The 20,701-nt window shown below is 38.0% G+C and overlaps 1 protein-coding gene across 1 annotated transcript in view; it reads left to right on the forward strand.

Moving 5' to 3' along the window:
* Nucleotides 1–6,095: 6,095 nt before the first annotated feature.
* The window catches only part of LOC106649904 (zwei Ig domain protein zig-8-like), a 248,372-nt gene continuing 233,766 nt past the window's right edge, over nucleotides 6,096–20,701 (forward strand). The window contains exon 1 of the mRNA XM_023461249.1: nucleotides 6,096–7,628. Within this exon, the coding sequence (XP_023317017.1) occupies nucleotides 7,562–7,628 (67 nt within the window). The 5' untranslated portion in view covers nucleotides 6,096–7,561. The remainder of the gene's footprint in view (nucleotides 7,629–20,701) is intronic.

Raw genomic sequence — 20,701 nt, forward strand, 5'->3', positions numbered from 1 at the left:
TCCGTGTGCTCTCCCGCTGGGATGTTGGGCATCGTATATGTGGTAGTTTGGGACCTTGAAATAGGTTTTTTTTGTGAAGTACGTCGCTGATATCAGCGTAATTTCTATATTGTTTGAGATTAAAAATGACTTTAATTCGAGACTGCGTTGGGCTAGGCCGTTTGCATTCCAAATCGCTATCTTGATTTTATTTTGTTCAGCCATTATAGTTTTTTCTACAACAACGTGACAAGTTTTAGCATGGAATCCATGCTAGTCATTAATTGAGCCAACATTGTCTCGAGTTTGCCTATTGTTGATATATTGCTAACATTTTTGTTGCTGCTGCTATCGGTATTGACATTAGCTTCCTTATTGTAAGTTTCTGCTTGTTCAGAGATATTTGGGTTAGCGGTAGCAAGCCCGGCGACTACTTGCGAGTACGTCGTATTTACACGTACGTTATTATTTTTTGCTTTCGTTACTGTCGGATGTTTATTCAAATTTTCGAATGTTTTGACGCGCAGTGAGGGAAATAGTTTTTGTTGGAGCTGTTTGCGGACTATGCATCCCTTATAGCTAGCTGTATGATTACCGTTACAATTAGCATAAGTGACTTCTTTCGTTTTACCTTTCATGGGACACTCATTAGAAGCGTAAGGGCCGGCACATTTAACACAGACTGCTTGCTTATAACAGTAATTTTTGGTGTGTCCTATTTCCTGGAATTTGAAGCATTGCGGCGCGTCTCTTTTTTTCCGCGGGGGTTCAAAGCTGACAATTGTATTCATCAGCTTTGTGATTTTGAAAATTTCTTTGTTATTTGTATTTGTTTTCAATTCTACGAAAAAGAGAGGAAGTGGCCGTTTAGTTACAGCTTGTCTAACGTTGGAAATATTTAGCACTGCATACCCACATTCTTCAATTGCCTTTTTCAAAGTATCGGTATCCACAGATGCGTGCATATTACGTAGCACAGCCTTGTAGCCCTTGCCAAGTTTGCTTTAATAAGTGTAGAATTGAGTATTTTTATCCTTGAGTTCTTGAATCACCTTTTGGTATTTTTCTTGATGTGAGATAGTAATTTTTACTTGGTTGTTATTTATAATTTTGAGGGTGTACTCATTGGCCGCTATTACATCGAACTTCTCCAGAAGCGGGCTTATATCTGCTACCTGGCTGACGAAAATTGGGGGTGGTCTTGGGGCCTTGGGTCCAGTTGTTGTTTGAGCATCGTCAGGGGTATCTTGTTTGTCCTCTGAAGGATCTTGTTCTACCGCTGCGAAGGCGTTTTTGGTTGGTACGGGATTCAACCAGGAGTCCTTTAGAAGAAGCTGTCTTCTTTTATATGGAGCGAATCATGATAGATACCCCAGCGGTGTGCGCGAGTGCGCAAAACAGCCAAATCACGCAGTTTTTGAATCGCTGTACGGACTTCATATTCTATCTAAAAAAAATCACGGGTAAGTGATTTCGATGTTTTTTTTGCTCAGCTTTCTAGTGATGAGGTCAAAAGTGTAAAAATCAGCCTCCATAACCTCAAAAAATGGACTTGAACTTAAAACACGTTGTATCTTTTTTGGCGCCAGGTTTAGTTTTTCTGAGGGTCTAGATCGAAAGATCTCGCGATTTTTCATAAGAAATGACTCTAAAAAAAAGGAATTTTTTCGATTTTCTCGAGGGGTGAAGAGGGAAAGAGCGCGCGGTCGGCCGTTTTCGAGCGCCGCGGCCTGTTTTTGCGCTACGCTTTACGTTTCCTTATTTATAACGCGTTAGGCTTTCGCCATAAAAATAAACAAATACATGTTTTTTATGTATTTTTGCCTCATCTTTCCAATGGTGCAATTAGTTTTTGGAAAAATTGCTTCGTTTCGCGAATAAAATGAAAATAATGAAACTGTTAATCAAAAAAGTTAATTTATCTGTTCAAAAAAGCCAAAATAAAAATATTGATTTTTGTATAACATGCTCGGACACCAGAAGTACAACGTCAATACTTTTTCGTTTTATTTGGTTTATTTTATTTGTTTATTTTTTTAATATTTTACTTTTCGATGCGACTTTAATTACACATCTTGCAGCGCTTCTTTTTTTTCTATTGTAAATTGATTTACTTGAATTTTTTAAATCGAATTACTCGAATTTTGTTTTGATGTAATTACTCGAATTTTAGATAGAATTACTTGAATTTTTTAATGTTAAATTCTATTTTTAACTTTCATAAAGACGTTACATATCTTACGGATGTTCTTATACAGCTGATTTTGTTTTCTATGTAATTTTAATCAATTTTAATAAAACTGATTTTTCGATTTATTCTTTGGTCAATACTTTCCGATTAATTGTGATTTCGTTTAATGAGTGCCGAGGCCGCTTGCGCGCTCTCTACTTACATTAGTTCCGTTTCAAAACGAATTCAAGTTTAATTCAAATTTTTGATTTAGTTTTAATAATTTTGAGCTGGTTTGTTTGGGGTTGCCGAGGCCGCGGAGCGGCCTCGACATATTACCGTCCTTCGACAACAAATTTGTAGTTATATTTACGTAAATTTATAAAAATTAGTATACCAGAACACTACGATTTATGTTTTACGATTGTAGACATGTGCGCGAAACTATACAATAAAATAACTCGGGTTATTATACCAATCAACACGCATGAAAACGCAACGCGCGAGCCAGAGACAGAGATGCAGAGATACACCACGCTACATTGTACATTTCATAGACATGAGCGCTGACTGCCGAGTACTGCTAGCCCGTGTTGTGCGTGTCGCAGCAGAAGCGAGCAAGCTGTCACTCGACACTGCCTAGCGTCGACCAATCACAGCACGAGAAACAAACAAACGCTACTGAGACTAAAAACCTACGATTATCGCGCTCGCTCTCTCGCTAGCTCGTTTTTCACGGATTCACTAGCCTACCCAACGAGCCATAAGACGTTACACATCAAAAACTCGTTGGGGTACATTCAAATTATTATTCCTTATAAATGGTTTCATAAGGTATGTCTTAAGTGGAAAGATGCCATCTACTATAAAAAATGTGAGCTCATGAACATGAAGCGAGGTAGATGTGTGGCTGGTGGTAGTTGAACTTGATTTTCAATGAGGGCACTACCCAAGCCACTATGGGCAAAGGCACTTGCATCATTAACGCTTTCTGAAATATAGAACATAAAAACGTAATTCTTAATTTGTATGAATACTGATTAACTTCTACTAAATAATACATGCCATAGTTTCCAATGTTAGCCCAAATAAATCGCTTATCTGAATCACAAATTGCCATTAGAATGATGCTGAAAAACTTTTTGTAGTTGTAAAATAGACTCCCACTATTTTCTTAATTGGGCAGTGCCTTCCATCGACAGCTCCCAAACGATTAGGCATATCTAAGTCCATACAAAATTTTGTACTAATTGATTCAAATTGGGCAGCAGTTGGTATTCTTAAAAATAGTGGGCCAAGCTCTTCACCAAGCTCTTCACAAATGATTTGACACACTTCTGGAATAATAGCTTTAACAGTACTTGAACCAATGTTATAAAATATGCCCAGAGTTTTCAGACTATTCGCATGGGCTGAATATCTAGGATTAAATAAAAAACATTATGAATAAAATTACCCTATCACGAGCTTTCAACTTTGACCAGAGTTTTATAAATACCTCAATGTTAATGAATATCTCAACTCCAGAGGTAATGGGGGTCGTTTACTCATCTTTGTTAAACGTAATCGAATAATTTCGTATGTGTACTGAAATGTTTGTACATTCATTCGCGTAAAACTAATGAATTCTTCCTCGTCGTTAAATTTAAAATAATGATACACTAATTGGATAGCTCCTTAACTGGTTAAGTAATTAGATCAAAAAGTGGCTTAGACCACCATCGTCGAAAATTTCTAATCATTTTCTGGTGCAGTTCGATCAATTCTATGAAATTAATACCTAATTCGGCTATAATTTAATTCCTTTCCATTTTTTATTTAGTTATGACCCAAATATTAATAAAATTCGGAGTAGAATTTAACATTTATCACCAGCGAATTGCAATTGTAACTCATAATTTCAAAATATAAACACAACTGACCCCTGTCAGTGTACTCTATGTCAGGGTTAGGTGACGCTAGTTAAACAGGTCTGTTTGTAAGGTTCAAAAACTCATTTTGAACCAATGCATGAGCCATACGTCGTTAAGAGAGTAACAAGCTTGCAAGTTAGATCTACTTATCTACACGTGAACTATCTTCAACAGTACAGCTGTATATACGATTGTAGACGCAGAATTACAGAGTTCTACTATTTTTTGAAATCGCGTAATCATACATTTTTTAACATCAACGCACGCGAGCATATACACACACATGTAAACATATCAATTGAAAAAATCGATGATGACGACGTTAAGCTTTTCTCAACTCTGTGACATTAATGATAGATCAGCTTTCATGTATACGGATCCTGCGTGTGCGTATACACGTGATACGCGAGTATAATGCAAACTTGCGTCGAGGCTTATTTATCTACAAGCTTGAGGCGAAATCAAGAAATGGTTCTGATATATATCTTGAATAGTTACGTATATACAGACAAGGGGGTAGCAGTGAATCAAGTACGCAAGCTCGTATGAAAGTTAGTGTTGATATTAACTCTTGAGACTTTGGAGGTATATTGTCGATCATTGTTTTGAGGTAAACCCAATGAGGATGCTGTCAAATTTCTAGTTCCATCTCTTTCTCTCAAATTTCGCCAGTAGTAATTAATGACGTTGATTCAGCCTTTCGATGAAGTATTATAATCTCGCAAATTTACGTAAACGTGTAATAAAACAAAGTAAGTAAACTAAGTTGTTTCAAGATGTTATTTATAAAAAATTTGATTGTTGTTAATAGAAATATGAATATTTGAACAAAAAATAGGAAAAAACATGTGAGCTGCTGTATAGATTTCTATGTACTTGTAATGCGAGCAAACAATTAACTCTTACAGTAATATCGACTCAATTAGCCACTTATGGAAAATTGTTTAATTTCTGAAAGGAAACTAGAAGTGATTGTCTTTACATAACTTTGAATTAAATGTTGAACGTTGAATGTTGAAACAAAATTTTATCATATATGGCAGTTGCCAAACTAAAGTCAGCGAGTTAAAACTTTCTTGCCACTGCATTAGAACAAGGTACTGTTTTGGTGCCGCGCTCGAATAAGCTACTTTTTTACCTCTGCGCGCAAGTAAGTATACCCTTCATGCTGCAGAATTGAACGCGATACCTTCCTGCGCTGGGGAGACGATCTGATATTACTATTAGGTGGCAGAAAAATTTTTTTTTGCTAAATATTGTGTATCCTCTCGGTCTAGCAGTCGTGGCACATTGACCTTTTTTATTTTTCTATTAACAATATAAAGGAAAAGCGCACTGGTTTGAGTCTTGAGTATTTCAGCAGTACCACGCTCGTTTAGAGCTAAGAGTTTCATGGCTTCACTTACATATGTATTTAATACAACTTTTTGTCAGCACTTTACCCGCCGCGCGTGAAGCACACTTCAGGAAGTTTTTCGCTTGATAGAGTGAGCTTCATTCTCCACTGAACCAAACTCATCCATTTAAAATAAAAGCGAAAAAAAATAAATAAATGAGAGAACTAGGACATTAACATTTTAATTTTTTTTTCGATAATTTGAAAGTGCTGTTGAGACTGTAACAATAATTACGTTGTTTGGTGTTCAACTATTAACCCACTTTAGTATGAGAAAATTATCCATAAACAGCGAAAATTGAGTCTGCAAAGAAATAAGCACATCGAAAAGTGTACCACTTTTATACGCACATTTTCATTCGATATACATAGTATTTAGTATGAGGCTGGGAAGCGCTAACAACGAGTTCATTCGATCACATGGGAGTCTCGTTGAGACGCTCGCGCGGCTATGAATGAATGGAAAGCTCGGCGCGTAGTTCGCAGTAGTTAGAGCCCACAGCGCGCAAACGCGGCCAAGTCGAAAGGGGGTTGGCTTGTGTGCACAGTTCAACCCGCGCGGCTTCTGCGCTACTGCTTACAAAGCTCCAGTATCGTTCCGCGCTGCGCGTCGAGCTAACGCCTCGTACGCCTCCTCTCGTCGTCCGGTTATAGATATACACATTTATACGTATTTTTGAAACTCTCAGACCAATAGATAAACACGCGCGTAGCACTGCAGCTCTATGTTCGGTTTAAAATGTGTATTAAATGGGTATAATTACTTATTCGTCAAGTTGAGGTTTTACATCAACTATGTGTATGCTTGTATTTTTCTCATGGTATTCAGTGGCCGTGCACAACGGAAGGCGATTATAATACATAAACTGCTGTTTTTGAGTTTTTTCAAAGCATTCTGAGACATATTTACGACTCGTGTGCCCCAAAAAGTGCGTCTATGTTTATTTGTGTCTGTGCTTTTTTTAATAAAAAATTACGCTTCGAAAAATCTTCGTTTTATTTTCGCACGCACGCACTCACACGTACATCCACATGGATGCTGAATGAAGAATTTACACGTACATAAATAAACAGGGTGTCTGCAAGTGTAGTGCAGCAGTGGTGAGACTCAATGAATGAGAAACCCAGTGACCTGTGTGCGAATGCGAAGTAGCGAGTGAGAACGAGAAAGAGAGCAGAAGAAAAAGGAAAAAGAAAGAGAAGAAGAAAAATACACCGAGTGTACCGCCCTTTTTCCTTCCTTCTTGCTTCTCGCGATCTCCCTCAGTCATAAAAGTACAAAAGAAAAATCAAACTTGGTGTGGAGCTACGGGCAAGTAGGCCATTGTGGCCACCACCACCGGTACGACGTGTATTAAGCTATATATTAAAATGCCATGTAGCTAACCGCCAGAGCAATAATCGGCACTTTGTGCGCAGTCGTTAAGTAACGAAAGAGCAACTTCTTACGACTGAGACGTAAAGAGGCAGGAGAGCAGTGGTAGAAAGTAGTTGGGCCAGTGAACTTCGATACACATACAAGTTTGGAAGCACTTTACGGGAAGAGAGAGAGAGAAAGAGTGTGAGCCCCGAGAGTTCGGTTCAAATGAAGTGTGTACGAGAAAATTGAAAACGCACAGAATCGTCGATAAAGAAAGGCAAAGAAAGAAGTGCGCGGGGCGGCGGGCACGCAGGTGTGTAATGTATCGTGAGAAGCATAAAGTACCGGGTCGCTACCGTTGCCGCAGTAGCTGCATCGCCGCCAACTGCATTTCTTTGAACTGTGCACCGACCTTATACAGTGATTGCAGTTCGAGTTTTATTTTTCAATCCATAATCTTAGTGCTATTGTAGATACATAGTTCGTCGTTGTCTAGGTGGCATATTTACATATATATATTCACGTTACGGGGGCGTATCCATGTGCAAAGTATCATATTATTATTAGTTATATGTGTGTGCGTATAATCATAACAGCTGTTAAACGCGATATTGTTATTTAAGCCGAGAGAAAAGCAGAAGATCCGCGGCAGCGAGCAGGGATTGTTTTGACAAGTTTCATCTCTCTATATATATATTTCAGTGTGTATAAGTACCAGTGTGAGTGAGTGAGAAAGAGAAACAATGCTGCTCATCGTCCAATTGTTCGTCGCACTGCTGGCAGTACTCGATAACAGCTCGGCTGCCCAAGGTAATTCTTTTTCACTCTTTTTCTCCTTTTAGTTTTATCTGGAAGTCTTTTCTTTACGCATGTTTGTATGTGCACACACATAAATTTGCTAACGCATGATTTGGAAGCTCGTTCTTTGACTCCTCAGCGACGTTCAAGGCCTTTTTTTCATATTAAACTTTAGTTGCACTTCTGTATTATTGACATCTAACGATAATTAAACATCGTTCGAGAAGTACGAAATTTATTACGCTTCGTAACTTTGTTAATCAAAGCTTTTTTTTTACCTGGCACACATTAAGTTTTGACGAAAAACTTTCAGAGCTCGGAAAAAAAGAGAGAGAGAGAGAAAAAGTTCGTAGCTGTCGTCACGCGTGCACGAAAGCTGGAGACGTGGACTGGTGATGGGGCAGTGCAGCTCTCAAAAACTCGCTGCAAAAGCCGCAAAATATATTCCAAGCACACGCGAGCGCAAGCGTGGTGATCTTTCTTCAGACTACCAAAAAATTTATAATCGTTTTATAATCGTAGAATAAAAGTTTGATGCGCAGCGCAGAGCGTGGAGAGTATTAGCTCGTTGCGGAACGGGCAAATGAATTTTTCACGACAAGATTTCGGCGTCTGGGTACACATACTTTATTCGTGCTTCTGTTTTATACGTTTCACCATGAAAATTAGATCGACTTGGATTAACGTAAATTTTTAGGCGCTTTAGAGCGAGTAAAAGAGATTGGACCTTGTTAGACGTCAATTGTAACCATAAGTAGTAACAATTTTCCCCCACAATCATCATTCAACTTTGATACATGTGTCAGTTCTTGATCTTCTCGTCGACTTAATTTACATCGGAATAATAACACCCGCAAAAAAGGCTTTACAGCGTCGAATATATTCTCGCGATAATATTAACGGCGCTGCTTACACGATCTACCTTCTAAAATGCCAATAAACATATGTTGGCGAGTCGAAAGACGAGTTTCTCTTTTGCATAATACGATCGAAACTTGCTCTCTCTCTTTCCCGAGATATGGGTATATGGGTAAGAATTTGCCACATAGCGCACGTAGCGGCGAGTATGTGCAGCGCTCACAATGCTTTAGAGGCCGTATAACAACAGCACTTAATAACAGCAACTTGGCGTACTTTACATACTAACCTAATTTTCGAGCCCTCGCTGCTGCCAACGACGACGTCTCAGCAGGCGCACCATGGCCGGTAGGATACGCGTCCGCAGAAGTTTGCGCTTATACTTACTACGGCCGAGGCAAGAGGGCAATATGTTTCCACGGAGATTCACTTGAGAAAATCAAGTTTACCAGTTTAGTAGTATATACGCTGAATCGTGTAACGCAGCTACTCCAATGTAGTACGTATAAAGGCGCTGTAACGTGTGTTACAACCGAAACCTTGGAACAAATACAGCAAACGCTCCCACGAAAATCGGTTTGCTCGCAGAAGCGTGCCAGGATGATCAAGAGATTGAACACAAGGATACAAATTTTTCATAGGGTTGAAATGAATCCTTAGCATTCTGCAGGCTCTACGTATACACGCATTGCACGCGTTACCGGGGGAGGAAAGCGATCGAGAGCACGCTCATTGTCATTTTGATCACGTTTTCTATCACTTCCTAGGACTCGGAGCGGCGCGCCATAACGAATGCAATTTATCGCCATTTTTGTATGCAGGCGCGCTCGTTCACCGACTATATGTACATGTACTAAGGCTGCTGCCCCTGTGTGTGTGAGTATTTGTGCACTGCTCGCCCGTATATACAGTGTGGTATAGACGCGTTGCCTGTCGCGGGTACACGCTATATTGTACATGCTATCGGGTATACAGCGAGATTTGCTTGTTTGCGTATACATAACGACGAGAGCACAGCTGACGCGTCTCTTGTGGACTTTTATATGTGTATCGTTCAACGATACATAGATAATATGTACAATTGTGAGCCTTTAAACTTGATTGATAACAGATCTTTTCTGAAACTTTTCGGTGCATCGGGTATGGGCGGTAAGCTTGCCAAAAATGTCTGAGTACAAAAATCATCATCTCATTATCTTCCACGAGAAAAAGAATTATTAAAGACACTTTTTCTTAGCTGTTTACAAATAATCAAGAAAAAAATTTCATTTTGTTTTCTTTGGTAAATCCACGCACTGCTGCGCATGAAAAATGAGGTAATTGCTCTTGTCATCCGACAAATGGAAATCACAATGAGTCTCTTGAAATTAATTACCCTAAACAATTACGAATAACATTTTTCTTTGTTGTTTGATCTTTGTTGAAATTTTTATAAAAAACATTATACCTATTATTGAAAACTCTCAGGAAAATATCAGCGAGCTATAAGTAGCACGTGTACTTTACATACAACAACATATCTAGAATAAACTGCTACCTAAAATCAAGGCTTACTTAAATGTGTCATTAGTTCCTGATAAATACATTCAAGTTTTTTCATTCCCAAGCAAGTCTACATTTTAATACTTTTTACGATCGCTTTCTACAATATTATCTTATACATTGTTAAAGTTACGTTAAAGTCATACTGCTACTCTGCTTTTGCTGTTGGCAAAACATTTTGGCTTGCAACGCAGCCGCTGCTACTGCGCTGCAGCACCTCGCTGAAAATTGATGGTATGCGCTGCTATAGCATCCATCTCGACCGCACAAGAAGCAAAAGTATACGCAATTTCGTTCAGAGAGAAACTTTTGATTATCTTTATAATCGCAAAAGAGGGGCTGCTGCTCGGTAAATGCTTTATTTTCATGTGTTTTTCTTTTTCGTTTTTTTTCTTACCACCACAAGTTTTTCGGATTCACCGCATCTACAGTAGTGAAAATGCAATTAAGACGATATATTCGCCAGCAGCCGTTTTTACGAGTACATAGTTCCAAGATAGCTCAGACCAGTATACATGCCCAAGTGGGGAGATATTTCTCACAGTACAGAATCGTAAGAGTAGATAACGATGTATCATTAGCGAGCGCCTCGCGTAATCAATATATCGCTACCACGACTACACGTACATAGTATTAAAGCTCACACCCGAATGCATCCAAGAGACTATATATACATATGCATAACGTTTGTATTTATGAACGCACTCTACCACTCGAGCGCATACACCATAGCTCCGATAGTAATAATTCATTATATGAATGCGGCGCTCACAGGAAAGGGGGGGGGGGGGTGGCAAAGTGCACGTATTGTATCTCGAAGAGTTGCTTGAGAATGCAAACCTGCATACAGGCATACATCGAAAGTGAGCCAAAGCAAAAGGACCTTGGTAGAAAATATCATCCTCTTTGCCGATCTAAATATACAAATAAGGTAAGCTTCTCTCAGATGAGGCAGATAAGTATCGCACGAAGCAGCAACACCTTAAAACCTCCTGTGTGCGTTCGTACTATCCTTGAGCAGTGGCAAGACGAGGTGGAGTGCAGCAAACGATTATAATTAAAGCACTCCATTAGCTACGTCCAGCCTGTCGGACCCTTATTTTCGTGCCCCTCTCACAAAACCATAAACCATTTTCTCGTCGTTCTAGCAGTGCTGCTACCTCCTTCTCTCCTTACCCCTTGCTATATACCAAATTCAGCACTCACACGACCCTGCCTCTCTCTTTTCCTCTCTCACGTTGAAAGTCGTAAATCGACGATTTATACCTTGGAGGTCATGTCGATGTACGTGTACGCGATGCATGTGTAGGTATAGCCGCAGGCCTGGTTCGAGCTTTTAAGACGTTTTATGAATTCATCATTGACACTAACACGGGTGTTAATACGAGGCCGTAAAACGAGCGATTATTAGAATCGTGAAGAGGTCGGCGGCGCAGCGTTGGTGGCTTGGTGTAGAGCTTAATATAATATATGGTATATACGTAGGTATGAATAAACGACATCGCTTGAATCTAGGATTTTAGTCGGAATAAACTGCTCTAGTTACTCGGCCACTCGGACCTAAAGCTCTTCGTAGCTATGCAGAGCAATTAGTTATCGTGGGCTATCGTGGAAAGAGCAGAGAGAGCAAGAGAGAAGAGAAAAAGTAACCCTTGAGAGAGAAAGAGAGAGAGAGAGAGAGAGAGGAGAACGAAAAAAACAGAAGGGCAAGAAAATAAAGAGATGGAAAAACTCGCTTCGGGGTTTTCTCTCTCCTTTTTCCCTCTTACTCTCTGCATTCGTATATAGTCTTATATAGAGTGAGAGGAAAGCTGTAGAAAGATGTATGGAAAGCGATAGAGTCGTGAGCGCGCGGCAACGAATAATGAACTGAGAATTAGACGCGTTGAGCTGCGCTATTATCAGCCCCAGCTAACTTATATATAGTTATACATATAAACTAGCCGCGCCTCATACAAACACAACTCAATCGCTTGTGGACCAAGATTTTTCGAGGTTTTTTTCATTAAAATCCCAAGCGTGTGAGGCTGTATATTATACTTACAGTAATATGAGTGTTTTCCAGCTCCATCAATTATGCCCCCCACCCCCTACTCCCGATATTTATTCAAAACATAGATCTATCGCTTACATGACAGGTTTGAAAATTTTGAAGAGCTTTCAATATGATAAATATACTTTTTTTATTTTGCAATCAGAATGAAAAAAATCCTCGGCTTCATATCTATTTGAAATTATGTACGGTAATGTTTCAGCTGCGCAAACTAGACGGAATCTATTACGAATTGCTACGTATCGATGCGTGCTGATTAATGTGCATATATCATTGTATATAAACCACGAGCGCATTAGTATATAGCTATTATTTCACATAATATATTGTACTTACGAATGGGCAGCATTTATAAACAATGGCAGCTATAGGTGCTCGTTATAGTGTAATCCAATTATTGAGAATCAAATTACACTCTCGTTATGTGTAAATGTTGCACGTGCAAAAATGTAACAAGCGTAATTTATTAAACTGATCTATAAAAATATTTTTTAACCCGTTGACGCTCAATAATAACTATATATGAACGCCTGCATCGATGCTCGAAAGGAAATTGCTCGATGAAAAATATCTAAGAAGATAAGACAAGATGAAATAACAGGCTCGTTTTGGTCGAAATTGAATTTGATGCTTTTTTTGCGAGCAGCTTCTCCTTCGTACTTCTATTTCTTTATCTCTCGGGTTCAATCACAGATATATAAGCTCAAGCGTAGCGTCGTTATGATATTATCGATTAGTCACTCTAGTATATTCCTCTGTATTACTTTGAAAAGTTTCAAGAGGATCGAGAAACAAAAACTCGGGCTAATCTGATGTATTAAGCTCATAATACCAATCGCAAAAAATAATCCATAATAGTTTAAACGATTTAATTTTCTTCTCTCTGGCTTGAGCTTTTGTCATTTATTATCTGCCACCCAAATCAGGGAGAAACAAAAAAAAAATAATAAACATCCCAGCTTAGTCTTTGTAAACGACCAATTTATGGAGTGCAATAATTGCACGCATTATTTTTTTGTACTCCTCCCACTCTTCGTCTGAAAGCGCATATGGAATTAGACAGGGAAGCTAAGTAAGGAAAAAGAATAAAAGAGGAAGAGAGAAAGAGAGAGTAAAGAGAGAATACAAGTTAGAATGTGATATTGTACAGAGCTTACATTTAGTATAGCCCAGAGTATAATCCTCTTAGGCTCGTTTTGCCGCGAGGCCAAAATACCGAGGATTTGTATTAATTACAAGGATAACTTCCTCTATCTCTTATTCTTCTCGTCTTCCATTTTTTGTTACAATCACTACATATATACAGCGTTTGTGGAAACTTTTCTCATTTTTCAACGATTTCGTCTATAAAAAAAATAACATCTACACATACATATTCTTTATTTGCAGTCCACGTATTTACTCTCGCTTAATCAGCAATGAATTTTATTTCTCATCTATGAGTTAAAGCACGTATTTCGTACGACGAGCCATTAAATTCGCAGTTTTAATGCTCTTAGCAGCCGTATTAATGACATGCTAAACGATTAATTTTACTGTACTCATCGCGTTCCATAAAAAAAAAAGTCGTCCCCCTAGGATGCCAGGTCGAATTACCTCTAATACCAAACTCTATTTTCTATAAAAGCTCGAGAAAGCATGTGTATATGCGCGTGTGAGCATGCATGAGATAATCGCTACGCAATTAATCGCATTCACCGAAACGGCAAGCAAAAACTGAAAAAAGAGCTACCGGGAAAACAATGAAGTCGAAAGATGTGACGTATATAATTCCGGCAAAGCTCGTTAATAAAAAATGCCCGAGCAAATAACTGGCTTTTGCGTACTCACACGTTAAAAAAATTAATCATTTTCACACTAGCGTAGGTTTATCACACTTGCTCTTCGTCCCTCTCTATGCCTTTCTCTTTATCCAAGCGCAGAAAAAAGAGAAAGAGGTAGTGAGAGAGTAGCCCGAGAAACTAATTACTTCCGTTGGTAAAAAAGCCGAGAACCGGTCCGTATCTGAATAAAGCTCTTATATAGTCAGGTATGAGCAAGCATGTATGTATGTAAGTGTGTTTGTGAGCGCAGGCGAACCCCATTCTTCATTCCAAATTTTACTCAACAATCGCGATAGCGAACGAACGAGCCAGTCCTGCTCCACTATAACATATATATTGTAAGCTCTGTCGCTCGAACACTCACTCGCGTTAATTATTGTTTTCTAGTACTCCAATTCCTTGCATAATAGCCAACGAATTTGCTTGCAATACGCTGAATGGCTCGTTATTACGTTTCAATTGGCGTAATTGCTCAACGTTAGATATTTCTTTTCTGCGCGTCCCCTTTGCTCTCTTTTATAGTTGCCTGTCTCTAATGCAAGTTTAGCAGTACATGAAATTCTGATACGAAATAGGTAATGCGCGTAAAGGGCTTAAATACTCTTTCTCTACTTTTATCATTATTACTGTGAGTATAATATTTTGATGAGTCACATACCGCTACCAAAGCTTCGACGCCAGTTGACGAATCGGATCGTTAGCGGCTTCGTTAACGAGCGATATAATCTTTGTGTCGTTGTTGCAAGCTCGCTGCACGTACCTGCTCGAAGCTTTTTCATTCATTAAAGCAAATGAGTTTGTGAAATTAATAAATTTCATCCGTCCACGCGTTATGTAGACTCGTATGCAACTTAGCTATACAGAGATTCATGGTTTGACTGAGCGATCGACTTTGAATAATTCGCTCATTGATCGCCAAATAGTTTTGACAAGATATTCTCATGCACGCTTGCGTTTTGGTTTACGCTGCGTACACGATTGCTTTCAGGCGCAGCTATCGGTGACATAACGAGTTATTTATAATGCGGATTCTGTGTGCATACACGTGTATTTCTCAATAAAGAGCTGCTGCAGAGATTGAAAAGCTCTGCGTGCTGCGTACACGTTGAGGCTGGCAGTCCTATTCCTATACCTGCTGAGTATCCTATATAGTTGTGCACATACTAGGGAGCGATTGTAAACTAAAACAATCATTAACTCTATTTGGACTTGAAGCAGTCGTATACCTGTGCACGCAACACTATTAAATAAGTCGATATAAAAAATAAGTTGCCTTAGTTGTTTGAATTGTTACTGTACTATATGTATACATATGGCCGATTCTCTGTGAAATCGATTGGTCAAAAAAATTTTTTTTCTGCAAATATGAAAAACTTGTTGTATTTGATGTCAGATTTATCCCAAAAAAATTTTAGAAAAATTGGGGCCTTCTATGACACTTTTTCAGAGGCCCAAAGTTGGCCATTTTAGGGTTTATTTGAAATTCATGAAAAACCACAAATATTCAAATAATTCCTGGATTAAAGTAGAATGATTCAAAAGTAAAAGTGCCCAGCAACTTTTTTGTTGGAAATTGTCCAAATTTTCAGAAAAAAAATATGCCAAAGTGATTGGAGCCCCCTAAATACATAATAGTGGGAAAACATAAAAAAAAAAACATAAAACAAGAAATCTACTCGAGTTCCAACCGGACTTTCATTTCCTAAACTATGTAAAAAGCTTCCCAAAGATGTCAACTACTGCCTGATAAAGTTTTGTAATGGGTCTTAAAGTTTAACTCAATGTAGACAATAATGTATGGCGAAAAACGTGCAAAAAAGGACTGAAAATGGCTGTTTTTGGTGATTTTAGGCATATTAGGCCTATTTTTGACCTTTTTCGCACGTTTTTTGACATACATTGTTGTCTACATTGCGTTAAACTTTAAGACCCATTACAAAACTTTATCAGGCATTAGTTGACATCTTTGGGAAGCTTTTTACATAGTTTAGGAAATGAAAGTCCGGTTGGAACTCGAGTAGATTTCTTGTTTTATGTTTTTTTTTTATGTTTTCCCACTATTATGTATTTAGGGGGCTCCAATCACTTTGGCATATTTTTTTTCTGAAAATTTGGACAATTTCCAACAAAAACGTTGCTGGGCACTTTTACTTTTGAATCATTCTACTTTAATCCAGGAATTATTTTAATATTTGTGATATTTCATGAATTTCAAATAAATCCTAAAATGGCCAACTTTGGGCCTCTGAAAAAGTGTCATAGAAGGCCCCAATTTTTCTAAAATTTTTTTGGGATAAATCTGACATCAAATACAACAAGTTTTTCATATTTGCAGAAAAAAAATTTTTTTGACCAATTGATTTCATAGAGAATCGGCCATATATAAAATCGATTTGCAGAACGAGAGATTTCACAAATTAACCATGATTAATAGAAATAACTCGTAAACGTATTAGTTTCAGTATACATTTTTAAGTATTAAATAATTTTAAATTGATACGTTGGGTAATTGTTCGTTAATTAACGCTCGTTTTAGGTTTATCTACTCATACTATTAGCTCTTAAGTGATGAAATTTCAGGCCATTTGATTAGAAATGTAATATAGACATGTAGTTATAACTGAAATCGGCTTTATTTTAGATTATTAACTTATCGGTATCGAGCACTCATCAAATTTGATTCAAACGTATAAATCACAATAAAATAACGTAGGGTGAATCAGCAAACAAATTAAAAAATACCTCTAATATTTTTCATCAGAATCTCGCGCATCTAAACACATTTGAAATGATTTCTAATGACCGCACACGACCGCGAGGCGATGCATTTCAATGCATTTCATGAGATAAACGCAAGATAGAGAGAGTAGGAGAGAAAAAGAGAAAGAAATAGCACCCCGGCACAAGCATTAGGGTCGAGCAACGTAATTTCATGTATTCACGTACGCATGCACCGTTGACGATGAGTTTGTTGACTCTCCACCAGCGAAACAAAAGCCAATACATGCATACGCACAGCTCGTGGCAGAAAGCTGTACCTACTATGCAACGCACGTCATTGCCGAGCGAGAGATAAAGAGAGAGCCGTGTTTGCTACACATTCGTTACTTAATGTACAGACAAATAACGTATTTGAAGATCATCATTATGGCGTGCAGCACGAGACTACAAAAAATTATGTGAATAAGGATTGTGCATGAACTGAAGGTATGTACAGCGCGGATAGCTTGCGAGATCTTCACTCGACCAATCAAGCTTTACGGGTTACAACAATAAAAGTGCCGTACTGCGCTAGTAAAATGAGAATTTTTTTTTCAAAATTCGACGTTTGACCCGACGAATGCTTAACTTTTGGAAAAAGGGAAAAATAGAAATGTAATAGTTGCTGAAGTTCGTACTAGTTTTTTTCATGATGTCTCTAATTTGCTTTGTTCATAATTTACCGGAGAAGGAGAAGGGTGTAAAACCCTGAACACGACTCATAATTTATTAATAAATCAGACAAATGTGACAGGGATGTGTGGGAACACAAGCACAAAGCTCCCTATGTACTTACATATTATATACGTACATAGTTGAGCAAAAAACTGAACAACAGTCACTATACGCAGTAGCAGTGCTGTAACAGCAGCATCAGCGACAGGGAGATAAAGAGATGATAACAATAAAAATGCAACGAACGAAGTGCGACTGACACACAAATGAATGCTGGGGATAAAGCTCCCGCGCTCGCTCTCCCTCTATATTCGTGCTCACACAGAAAACACGATTTCTGGCGCTGGAAAATAGGGTAAAACATGAAAAACAGGCTAAAGAGAACGTCGGCAACGACGACAACGACGACGACGATGACTTTGAGCCAAAACACAAATTAGAGATATGTGCATATATGTGTGTACGCACGACGCTATGCGCAACAAACAAACACGAACATTGTTGCATACCGAGTACGAGAGCAAAAGGACAAGTGGAGCGAAAGAAAAGGAATGAGAGGGACAAAAAATGTGTGACACATAAAGCAGATCACACACACACACACAAACGAAGGCTCAGACAAAAACGAAACACGCGCATGCGCAACGAAATGAGCTCCTCTATGCCCAATGAGCTCTGCGGCTCATGAATGTTATAATCCAAGAGGGACATACCGAGACGTATAGGACTTACTTAATATAATGTAACGTCGCTGCTGTTTCGCGGTTACACGTCACGCGCTTAATTTGTATATACAAGCCCGCTCGCCCGCACTCTCGCTCGCTTTGGGATTATTGTCTCGTGAGTTTTCTTCGCGAGCTTTTCCCCGAGCCGTTACATGCTTATTTTTCTTTGCAAAAAAACTGAGAGACTAACTATTTGTATCTCATCTATTCTTTTTTTGTGCAGAGGCCAAAAAGGGTATTATGTACAAAAACACGCATATTTTTCATTATTTCCTCGTAGAATATTGTGAAGAACAACGTTTCACACTTATTTATCGTTATCTCTGCGTTTCCTGTGTGTATCTTTAAGGGGAGCGGGACAAAATCTCCGGAGACAAAATCTCCGGCGACCCAATCTCCGCGACTAAATCTCCGGGACAAAATCTCCGGGCGACTAAATCTCCGCCGAATTTAATTTTATATTATTTATTATTAGTGATAGTGTGTTTGGGTGCGTGATAGTGTGTTTGGATGCGAGATAGTGTGTTTGGGATGCGTGATAGTGTGTTTGGGTGCGTGATAGTGTGTTTGGNCGATTACTTCAATAATGAGCCTCAAGGTCTATTGAATCGAAACAATCATGGGGTGGTTCATAAATATTTATTTCGAACAAATAAATATTTTATTGAAATTAAGTAACTTTAATTTAATAGATATATTATTAAAAATTTATTTTTCATTATAATTACTTATTTGATTGAGAGAATTAAATATATTGTCGGTTCAAATGTTATGATAATATATTCGCAAAATATATTTTGTTGAGAAAGATATTATAAATTTAATATAGTGAAAAAATACTCAGTTCAAGGGGGGGGTAGAGTCTCGTTCGATGGTTTTCGAGCAACATTTTAATAATTTTTTTGAGCACATAGTAAAATGAATTTATCTATAAATTATATATATTATAAATAATTATTTGAAGAACATTCAATTAAATTTTTAGCTAAAAATAGTGAAAATTAAGCTAACTACAGCAAATTTTCTCGCATAACTGAAAAAAAAAGATCGATTGCGGTGGACACAACTGAAAATCTACTCGACCGATTCTTTTTTAAATTTTTCTCACTATTTATCTAAATAAATTATGAGGTGATGATGTTGAGATATTTCGTTTAAAATAATTTTTGAGTTTTTGGCATCATTTTGAAGGGAAAAAAATGACTTTTTTGAAAAAATGAAGGCAAGAATTCATCGTACACGTTAGTAAAAAGCATTTAAAAATGCAAAAAGTTAAATTATCTCGACGTTATTACCTCATATATTATCTACTTAAATAGTGTATAAAATATGAAGTGGATCGGTCGAGTAGAATTTGAGTTACAGTGTCCACCGGTTTTTTTTTACGTTGCATGTGAAAATTTGCTTTAGCCAGCTTATTTTTCAGTTTTTTGGGCTAAAAATTTAACTGAATATTCTTCACATAACTATTAATTATGTGTATGATTTATAGATTCATTCGATTTACTATATGTTCAAAAAAAAAAAAAATTGTTGTTGAAATTAAGTCAAGACTCTACCCCCCGGCCCCCTTAAATCATTAATTTTGCCACTTTGAGCCATGGTTGGTAACCATGCTCTTGTTTTTTCGTAGAAACTTGCAAGGAAAATGTATACACACACCGCCACCACTGCATGAAGGATTTTTTCCCTACATTTGGTATATACTTCTCCGAGATATATATCTCATAATAAACGTTTACTTGTTGCAACAGCCGCGTTGTTTACTCCTTACCTTATCCAAGGTAAAGCGCGTGCTGTTGCCGCACACAAATACGTGAGAGCTTTTCTCCAACTCTTTTGGAGGATATAATATTCGATGCTCACTTTTTTACCGGTGTGAGCGTGTGTACATATAAATTTTTCGAATTGTTGAAGCACATCCCTTGTGTAAATGTGAGTGTACAAGTATACAAGCTGCAAAGCCTTTGCTGGTTTATAGCTGCAGTCATCTTATAGGACCAACGGCACAAGGGTTGAAAAAGTTTTTTTTTAAACGTTTTGTACGCTCATGCGCCTGACTCACTTATATCCGTAAAGCCCACCGTGTGAGGGATTATTTACAGAAGTTTATGCCAGCGGCATAAAAATTGTCAGAGCAAGAAGAACTGGGCACTGAACTTAAATCGTTTTCCTTTTTCCTTCATACCACCGTTTTGCAGAATTTGAGTTGAAAAAAATCGACCAAGGAACTTCTTATCATAAGAATGTAAGTGTGGTTTGGGTTAACTATGTTCGTTTGTAAATTAGACTCTCCACGTACGTAAATTTAAAATCTATGTATATATTTTCATAATCCCAAATGGGAGTAAACTAAAAAAATTAAGTGTACCACGTACTCAGAAGCTAAAATTTTCCCTAGATTAAGCGCGTAAAATCCCATCAAAATAAAACTATAAATTAATAGCAGTGAAACGATGTGTCTACTCCCGATTATTCAGTTTGCTATACATGTTATACATAGCATACCAAGTGTAATTTTTCAAGTCAAAATTTTCTCGGGGTACACTCACACTAGCATGAGCGCACTTGCTTATAAATTCGAGCGGTCATGTAGGTCAATGAGCTAGCTCTCTCGCTGTCTCTCTCTCTCTCCCCCCCCCCCCCCCC

This window comes from Trichogramma pretiosum, unplaced genomic scaffold (genome assembly GCF_000599845.2).
Source record: "Trichogramma pretiosum strain Unisexual culture from Peru unplaced genomic scaffold, Tpre_2.0 scaffold15, whole genome shotgun sequence".
In the NCBI taxonomy this organism is placed as follows: Eukaryota; Metazoa; Arthropoda; class Insecta; order Hymenoptera; family Trichogrammatidae; genus Trichogramma; species Trichogramma pretiosum.